General features: G+C 34.7%; 1 protein-coding gene and 1 non-coding gene across 2 annotated transcripts; one reads left to right on the top strand and one right to left on the bottom strand.

Annotated features, from left to right (window-relative positions):
- Positions 1 to 2,312: 2,312 nt before the first annotated feature.
- LOC148208152 (uncharacterized) lies at positions 2,313 to 3,410 on the bottom strand. The gene has a single exon (XM_088120129.1). The coding sequence runs from the start codon at positions 3,408 to 3,410 to the stop codon at positions 2,313 to 2,315; it is 1,098 nt and encodes a 365-aa protein (XP_087976255.1).
- Positions 3,411 to 3,456: 46 nt separating this feature from the next.
- LOC148208151 (small nucleolar RNA R71) lies at positions 3,457 to 3,563 on the top strand. Its single transcript, XR_015789098.1, has one exon. It is a non-coding gene; the product is annotated as a small nucleolar RNA R71 (small nucleolar RNA).
- Positions 3,564 to 10,292: the final 6,729 nt, after the last annotated feature.

Raw genomic sequence — 10,292 nt, 5'->3', positions numbered from 1 at the left:
AGCGTGGCGAGTAGGTGGAAAGAATTTTGTTAAGAACTTCTCCACTAACGACCCCCATGTGGTGATGGATCCCGGTGGAAATGCATTGAGCCATGCTCTAGCTTGGTCCTTCAAAGAAAATGGAAAAAGTGTTAGTCTCAGAGCATCGTCTGTTATACCAGGTAATCGAAATGCATTTGCAATTTGAATGAATGATTTCAGATGATCATGTGGATCCTCATGTTCCTGCCCTCCAAAATGTCCAATTGTCTGCAACATTTGGAACATCATTGGTTTAAGCTCAAAGTTTGCGTGGGCTGGAATAGGGTTGACTATCCCTGAATCAAAGTTCTGAAAAGCCGTGGCGGCATATTCTCGCATTGCCACGTCTCTGTTGTCCGCCATCTGAATATGGTTGAATTCATCATTTCTTGCATGATCCCTCATATTACTGTTAACAGCAGGTGGATCAACCGGATCACGAGGTGGAATATCTGCCATTGATGTGCTCGTACTCTCTACCTCACTTTCAGGACTGATTTCACCTTCTCTCTCTTTTTGCTTTTCTAGTTGTTTTCGAAGGGTCCGCTCAATCTCAGGGTCAAGGGGTAGAAGAAAAGATCTTGTGCTCATGCACTTTAACTTACCCTTGTGTGATAAACGACCAAAAATATAGAACAAAAACGGTGGATGGAAATTACACCCAACAACAATTCACAAAAATAAAAACTAAAAGAATTTGAAAATAATTTTAAAACTAAAGTCCCCGGCAACGGCGTCAAAAACTTGACTGGGTGTTTATGCTGAACGCACGCGCTAAGCGTGGTAACAATTATATAGATGCAAGCGCACACCTGTCAGAGTAATATAAAATGGATGGAGTATCCAAGTATCGATCCTCAAGGACTTCTAAACAATTTCCAAACTCTGAAGTTTTAAAGAATAGTGAATGTTGAAATGAGTGATTCTTGTAAATGGGAAGTGGTCACAAATAATGGTTTTGGATTTGGGATTTGGACTTATAATAATAAAACCTAGCCCGATTTACTTCAAGTTAGCCAACAAAGAATCAAGGACACGCTAAGGATAATATGCATTTTACTTTAGAAACTAACGACTACGCTTTTCACTTTACTTATGTCTAAGCAAGTTCAAAGTCCTAAGACATTCCCTAATATGTCTATTATGAGATATATCTTAGTTTTAGGATGGAAATAGTCGCAACCTCGGGTTAAGGTCCTATGTCTAGGCTACTTAAGCGGAACCCTTATGTCTAAGGCGCTCCTCTCCTCGGTTTAATCACTCAACAATGCAAATAAGCAACCTTTTCAGTATTGACTTGTTAAGACTTACAGTGGCCTTCTCTAAATCCTAACTTTTTGGGAAAACATGTTGAGCAATGAATGGAAAGTAAAAACACTACTTCTTAGCAACCCTTTTTAGACATAAAAGGCTAACTATCCATAACCGGACTAGAGACGGGAATTTAGAAAGACATATTGAAGAAAATACAGCAAGTAAAATGGTTGAATGTGGAATGCATGTGTGAAAAACAAAAGTTAACTAATGGAGAGTTTTTATCGGGATTGAGAGCTTCGCCCTTCTCTTTCAAGCAAGGGAGAGTGTCACGTGCTCTTTCCTCCAAAAACACAACTCTCTTAACTGAAAATAAAGTAAAGGCAAAGAGAGAATAAGCAAAGTGCTAGATTTTTATATATTTGAATAAGTAGAAAAATGACTAAGTACAAATGGAAACAAAACAAGCTCAATAAAAGAATATAAAGTGCTCGGGATTTAAAAACCAAAAGTAACTAATGAAAGCAACTCAAAAGTACTTAGAAAGCAACAAAGAAACACTAAAAATGATAAAGAGAAGGAAGCAAGGCTTGATGATTTTGGTGGAGAAGTTGCTGGAATTTATAGCTGTGCAGAATTGGTTAGGTAGGTCCTAAAACGATGGTGAATCACCCATTTCCAACTCTTTTGACTGACCAAATCGTGCTCAAACTGATAGTGGAACACTTCTTCTACACGTATGCATCGGTTGGAACCACCAAAACGCATTGGAAGACGCGTTTCATTAAGGGCAAAGTTGGAAGAAAAACTGTTTTCTGCAGGCTTCCCAGGCGCCTGGCGCCTCCATGAAGGTTTTTCCGTCTTTTTGCTTCTTTTGATTAATTTGCACTCCCAAATGGTCCTGAAATGTCATAAATACCATATAAGCCATCCACAAACCATAGTATATGAATTTTGCATGAATTGGAACTCAAACGATCGAGAAAAATCCTAAACAAAGCTGAAACATAGTAAAAACAGCATCTAAAACCTTCTTTTTACGCATGTAAACAAGCGTAATCAACCACTACACCAGTCTTTTGTGAGTCTTTTAACTTTAACTCTTGATAACTAGAAAATGCCATCATCTTTATGGAAGCTCCTAAATCTAACATGACATGTTCAATTTTGTTATTATTAATCACACACGGTAATGAAAACATACCGGGATCCTCGCATTTTTCTGGTAAGTTATTTTTCATGATAGTTGATAGATTCTTACATACCTCAACTATCTCATTTTCATTATCTTTCCTTTTTTGTTCGTTAAACCTACTGGGAAAAGGAGGTGGTGAAGTGTAAGATGAAAGAGATAAAGGAGGATCAAAATTTATTCCGCATGATACGTTAGGAGAAGTTTCTTTCTTTTCTTCGCTCAACTCATTCTGCTTGAGTGGAATTGATACTAGAGGGATATCCTCTTCATTTCTCAACATAACCGCACTAATTTTTTCCACTTGATTCATTTTTGGATTCACTTCTATTTGTGAGGGTAATCTTCCAGAACTTTGAGCTTCCAATCTACTCATTGATGTAGCCAATTGGGTAATTTGGTTGCCCAAATTTTGCATACCAACCCTTGTTTCCTGTTGAAATTGAAGAGTACTATTAGCAAGATTTTTAACAATTTCTTCTAGAGACATACCTGAGTTTGAAGCTTGAGTTTGCATAGGAGGTGGAGGTGGTCTGATGAAGTTTTGATTCCCATAGCTGAGATTTGGATGGTCTCTCCATCCAGGATTATAATGATTGGCGTATGGATCATAGTTTCTTTGTGGAGAAGAAAATCTCCCTATAGCCTTGACCTCTTGAATGAAATCTTGTTGAAATTGAGGGAATGTATTTGTAGGATATCCTTGAAGTGCGTACATTTCACGTGGTTTTTCTCCTACAGCAATTTGACGAACTAAAGTAGTTAGATCGGAAATTTGACTTTTAAGTTCACTTACCTCGTTGACTTGTGTAACAGATCCTCCAGTTCTAAATCCAAATTGTTGGGAGTTTTCAGCCATGTTTAAAATTAGTGGCTTGGCTGCTTCTGGTGTCTTGTCTACCAAAGCTGCTCCACTAGCTGCATCGATCATACTCCTATCCATTGGTAATAATCCTTCGTAAAAATATTGGATGAGGTGTTGATCAGAGATTTGATGATGGGGAAAACTAGCGCATAATCTCTTAAATCGTTCCCAATACTCGTACAATGTCTCCCCAGAGATCTGTGTGATTCCATAAATTTCCTTTCTAATATTTGCAGCTCGTGATGCAGGAAAGAATTTATCTAGGAATAGTCTTTTCATCTTGTTCCATGTTGTGATTGATCCAGAAGGTAGATAATAAAGTCAATCTTTTGCTTGATCCTTTAAAGAAAAGCGAAAAGCTCTAAGGTTGATTTGCTGCTCAGTTACTCCATGTGGCTTCATTCGAGAGCATACGATATGGAATTCCTTCAAATGTTTATGAGGATCTTCACCTGCACATACACGAAAAATAGGAAGTAAGTGTATTAATCAAGATTTTAATTCAAAATCATTTTCAATATTAGGAAAAGTTATGCAAAGAGGCTGTTGATTCAAATCTGGTGCCGCAAGCTGTTTTAATGTTCTATTCGCCATCTCTTCGTTGAATTCCAAACATCGTCTTCTATTCCTTCTTAACTGGCGCAATGTCCTTTCAATTTAAGGATCAAATTGTAGTTCTATATTCTTAGAAGAACGAGTCATAAACAGTTAAATTAAACAATGAGAAAATAATAATGGCTCCCCGGCAACGGCGTCAATTTTGATAAGGGTTGTCGAGACCCTCCAAAATAATTACTGATTTTAGTAAATCTAACTTGTAGATGTAGTGAGACCAGGTCGAATCCCAAGGGAACCAGTGAAATTAATTTCTCAAAGTTAAAAAAATAGGGGGTTTTGTATTTAAAATTTGAAATTTAAAAAGATAAACTAAAAGAAAAACAAAAGTTAATGTTACCAAGCTTCCAATCCAAATGTGTGATTTTCATCCAATTGTAATCTTGATCATAGGCTTTATATAAAAAATCGATTTCTTGATTCAATAACTTAGTCTACTTACTCAGAACGGCCGTGGTAAGTTTTATTTCTCCTAATTTAATTAATTTAGACCAAGCATCAAAATTAAATCTTATTAGTTAATCAACTGGGCACGATAGCGTTCCATATTAATCAAAGAATAACATTAAGGATGATGATAATAACTAAACCAAAATCAATTAATTTGAAATAGTTGCAAGTTAATTAATTTTGTCCCTTTGTTTCCCTAGAGTCTATTATGTCAGCTTTGTAAACATGAAAAAGTCATAAATACACACACATAAGCCAACCCCTTGCTACTTATTTCAATCATTCATGACAATTACATATCACAAACTCATGGATAGCAGTAGAACAATTAATATGAATTAATGCGTCAATTTAATTAATATAAATTGTTCATAAATAATAAAAACAAGAAACAAAGAATACTTGAAAAAAGAAGAAATCTCTATCTAAATTGAGCCTCCCAAGCTTACAATCAGACTTGAATGACCCTTGAGTTGAAAAAATTAAAGTCTAGCCACTCATGATAGAGAGAGAACTTGAATTTTGGATAAGAGAGCTTTTCGTTGGAACTTGGATCATGGATCTCCTAATAAGGTTTCTCTATTTATAGAGATTAACTTTATCCTCTTTTAAGGAGGAATTATATCTAATAAGGAATTCATAACTAATTGGGAAGATCATTTTTAAAATAAAACAAATTAATAAAAGAGTTCCTAATCAATTTAGATTGTGTTTCCTACTTTGATTATATTTCTTTATTTACAAAATATCCTAAAAATTCATACTTGAAGCGTCCTGCCATAATAATTGTGTCTGTATTTATCCGTTAAGCTCTCCCCAATTTGGTGAAGTCCACATTATCCTTTAAAATTGCGTTTTTTTAAATGTTCAACATGACAGGGCCACTAGCAAGGGTGCTCGGGGTGTTGGCGAAGGCACTAACGGGGTGTGCGGCAAGAAGGAGACATGTTGCATGGGACATGCACGGTAGAGGTATGTAGCAGGGGCAAAGCGCAGAACGTGCGGCATGAGACGTAGGTGGCATGGGCAAGGCATGCACAGTGTGGGGCGCGCGCACATCGTGTATGGCAATGGTGTAGGCGTGCGCGCTGTGGGCGTTTTGCTTGCAGTGGTGTTGTTGTCTTGGTGTGACTTGGTTCTGATGACTTGGTGCTAAATATGATTATATCAAAAGAACTTAAGTAGAGCTTTATGTGACTTATGTGCTAACATTAACCATATCCCCTTATATGTTTCAAAGAATTAGGCATAGGAGAAGCTAGAACCACAACTGTTACTCTTCAATTAGCAGACAGATCCATTAAAAAGCCTAAAGGAAAAATAGAAGATGTTTTAGTTTAAGTAGATAAGTCTATCTTTGATGTAGACTTTACATCATTCTAGATTGTGAGGCAGACTTGGGCCTACCTATCATCTTAGCGAGGCCTTTCTTAGCTATTGGAGATACTGTGTTTGATGTATGAAAAGGAGAAATAGCAATGAAGGTTAAAAATGAGGAGGTTAAATTCAATGTTTTAGACACAATGAAGCTATCAAGAGATTTAGAAGAATGTTAAGCCATTTATACTTTTAGTCCTGCGTTGTTTGATGAGTTTTATTACCTATTAGTTGCAAGAATAAAAGAAGAGTTAGAGGCTGTATAAGATGAATGCCCAAAAGTAGCAAGAGATTGCAAGATGTTGCAACCATCCATCATGGAGCCACCTAGTTTGGAACAAAAGTCTTTACCATCTCATTTAAAATATGCTTATCTCGGAACTAATAAAGCTTTTCCTATCATTATATCTTCTTGTTTGTCTACTGACAATGAAATATTGTTATTGCAGATTCTGGCAAAGAATAAGAAGGCGATTGGGTATGTTCGATTTCATGCCCTAAACTCGTGGTTTGTAAATGTAAAACAAATTATTTATTCAATAAGGTTTTCTTTGAAGTTTTAGAATTGTATTGACCCAAATTCAATAAACTAACATCCAAGGTTATTTAATGTAACTGGAATAGTATATACCTCATCCTTGTGACACTAAGGATACGACTCACTTTGTAAAAGTTACAAATGGCTTGACCCAAGTCGTTCATGTGGAGACATGCGAATGGGGATATTCTATACAATGAATTTGTATAAGATCGGAGCACAAAATTATTAATCTTTAGTTGTAACACCGTTAACTAATTAGATTAATATTTCACAGTATGACTATGTAACTCGATCTCAATCTTGAGTGAGTTATGAACTCCTACCCATGAGGAATTGTCTTTTGATTTGTATGAGTGAGAGTGGCCCGAGATGCCGACTCAATATGCCTAACTGACACGACCCGTCCTAAACACCTACTAACTATAGGACAAGTCGTGCCGATTACGGACCCTTAACCATCTACCAAGTCTATAGTCAATTTCTTTCTAAATTTCTAAAACTAATTTAGATTATTTTTCAACATATAAAACATAAAGTGTAACATAATTCATGTCAAAAATAACTATTCGGCCACGACTTCTAAACATGTTGTACGACCACAAAAGGTACAACTATTCCAGTATAAGTCATTCTAGATGTACATACAAAATGATATGCAAATTCTGAGACGGTGAGTGGCAGAAACTGGTCGGTTATCTCTATGAAACTCAGGTGCAGCCTGGAGGAGAAAAACAATGATAAACAGTGAGCTAGGAAGCTCAGTGAGTGGCATTTTAATAAGGAAATAATTTCGTAAAACTTCTTCCATAAAAAAAAATAACTGAGATTTAAACTCTTATAACAAACTTCTCTAAATTGAAATAATAAGCTTTCTCAGCAAAACTTCATATACTTTCTAAAAAAAACACATTTTAAATACATATCAAATATCTTCTTTCAAACCTAAAACAGATTAAAGAAACTCAACACCATATATGTATCCACATTCTATTCTGGTCTACTAGCGCAGAGTAATAATCTCAATGCGCACAACAGATAATTCTATTTCTGGTTCACTGGCATAGAGTAATCTCAATATACACAGCAGAATATTTCTCTCAACGCGCGGAGTAAAATGGTCCCAAAGACCTTCTATTTCTGGGTATACTATATAAACACATTCACATAGCATACGGGTAATCACTTGGATACAACAATATGGTGGTTTGAAAACGATTCTCAGAAAATTCTCAATCTCATAAACAGTTCTAAAAATTCTTTTTTCTTTCTTTCTAAGAACATTTCTTTCTCAAATCACTTCTAAACATAATTCTTTCTAATCATATTTAGTAAACACAACAGTTTCTCAAAAATTCATAAACATTTCTATGTTCTCAGAAGCATTCATAAATTCTCAGCAAACTCAATTTCTCAGCAGAAATAATCAAACATACATAATATATTTTTTTTTCTTGAAGTTCTATAATAGATATCTTAAAAAATTAGTAAATTAACCACTCACAAATCCTATGAACGAGGTGAATTTGGTTGGTACGCTGCTCCAATTCCTGTATGACCTTCAATTTCTTCTCTTCTCCTTGCTCCCTTTCTTTTATGTTCCCTTTTTTTTCCTTCATTTTCTCCCCTTTCCTTTTCCTATTCTTTTTTTTAACACGTCACACACACACCAACCTCACACTACACACACGCGTCCCTTTTTTTCTTTTCAAAAGACCAAAATACCCTTCCAACTAAGATTCCAAATTTTTTTTCCTTTTTTTTTAACTGAAAAATTACAATACTACCCTTACACTAACATTTTGGGGACGAGTCTGAGTGGGGAGCTGGAAACATAACTTTGTGAGATGGAATTCACTCCTTCCCAACTTTAGGGAAGTAGATGAGTTGTTCCTTTAAGTGTTGACTCTAGAGGCCTGAACAAGGAGCCTCACTCTCTCATTGCCCCAAGAGGGACTTTGTTTTAAGGTAGGACCATAAACGATTGTTGATTAGAGGATCAGTGGTACTTAAGGAGCAAGAAGTATCTACAGGGGTAAAACGATAATTTGACCCAGCTGTAGTTATGGACGACTCGTGAAGGATTGACTTATTCATTATGGTTATATCCATGGACGCAAAATATTCTACAGTGCGAAGAGTGTAGTTATGGGTCTTTAGTGGAGTGGCCCACAGTTAGTGAATGTTGATTGATTTAATTAATGTGTTTAATTAATTAATCTGTATCATTAGAGCTTCTAATCTGTAAGTCCATTAGGTCCCTTTGCTAGCTCACAACAAGTAAAATGAGGATCAAGAATTTGAAATGTTCAAATTTAATAAGGAAATGTATATAAGGTATACACCATTTTGTATAATGTATATATTGATACGTTATATAATTAATTTTGAATAAGGATTTGAAATTAACACTAAATTGTTATGAGAGAATTTTTGAATAAAATTCAAATAAAATTTAATATGAATTGGATTCATATTAAAACTATTGGTAAAAATTAATGTGTATAAAACTATAGGTTATAAGAGAAATACATTTGCATCTGATTCAAATATATGCTATTAAGTAATAATTAGTTTTTTAAATTATTGATTATATTAATTATTTAATTAAATTAAATTTTAATTAATTAATTATTAGTTAACCCACCCAAATTTATAAGAGAGTGGGGGAGTGATGAGGTGGGTAACTTCCTCCCACCTCATTGATAAATTGCAAAACTTTTCTGCAAGTTGTGCTACTAGAAAAACCACTCTCTCTCACAATCTTTGCAAGAAATTCCCTGTTTCAAAAGACAGTTCCCACAAAGCTGGTTCTCGTCTAGAAGATAGTGAGGAAGACCTTGCGGTGGTGTCTATTGGTCTACTGTGAAGAACAGGTTCTTCAAAGGTAACCAATTTTTTCTGTTTTTCTTAGTTTTCTGTGTAATTGAATTCAATCGGTAAATTCGAGCAACGCGTTCACACGCTTCCGCTGGAGATTCAATCCCTTTAGGGTAGACCATTGCTAACATCTTAGGGATAAGCCTTTCATTTTGTACGCATAAGATCTTGCTAGAAGAGGGTGTGAGCAATTTTATTGAGAACCAGAGACGATTGAACTCGAAAATGGAGTCATTAGAAAAGATATTTTAAAATGGTTGGATTCTGGAGTCATCTACCACATATTAGATAGCAACTGGGTGAGCCTAGTACAGTGCGTACCAAAGAAGGGATGGATGACCGTGGTGGTGAACAAGACAAATTAACTTATTTCAACACGAATGGTGAGTTGTTGGAGAAGTTGCATTGACTACCGTAAACAAAACGAGGTAACAAAGAAAGATCCTTAGATCCTTTTTTTGATTTCGTTCGTTGATCAAATGTTAGATCGTCTTGCACGTAACCTCTAAAAGGGTGTTTGGTTCGCTATTTTGCCATGGTTTATTCAGTCTAGGTTTGTTAAGTCTAGGTTTATTAAACCTAGGTTTGTTAAGTCTGTGTTTGGTTGGTGTTAAGTCTGGGTTTCTTAAGTTCGTGTTTTGTATTTTGTTAAACTAGCTTTATTAAACTTGTGTTCGGTTGGTTGAGTTTTAATTTTCTTTTTAAAAAATATAATTTTTAAACTAATTATTTAATTAAAATAATTTAAATGACATCTAAATTATTTTACAAAATCAATTTTCTTATGACGTTAGGAAATACTATTTTAAGGATATACAAAAGATTTTAAAACATTTGTCTATCCAATTTTTTCCAATGATTAATTCTTAAAATAAATATTCAATTATTTGTGAAAATACTTTTCAAATATTTATCAAAGTCTAAACAAGAGTATACAAATTCATTCGACATAAATTTTACCGTAGAGAAAATGTTATCAACGATTTATTTAATTTTTCACTATTTACTAACTTAAGTAAATTTGATTACTTAATTATTCAAAAAATAAATTGATTACTTAATTATCATCAACATTACTATTAAATTTTACTTATTTTTAT

The sequence above is a fragment of the Momordica charantia genome (assembly GCF_013281855.1).
Source record: "Momordica charantia cultivar OHB3-1 chromosome 11 unlocalized genomic scaffold, Mcharantia_2.0 BLBB01000011.1, whole genome shotgun sequence".
NCBI lineage: Eukaryota > Viridiplantae > Streptophyta > Magnoliopsida > Cucurbitales > Cucurbitaceae > Momordica > Momordica charantia.
This window is presented reverse-complemented; position numbering and strand designations above follow the sequence as displayed.

What these genes read in the sequence shown, in the direction of transcription:
- LOC148208152 (XM_088120129.1), bottom strand. Translation starts at nt 3,410, where the DNA reads ATGGATAGGAGTATGATCGATGCAGCTAGTGGAGCAGCTTTGGTAGAC.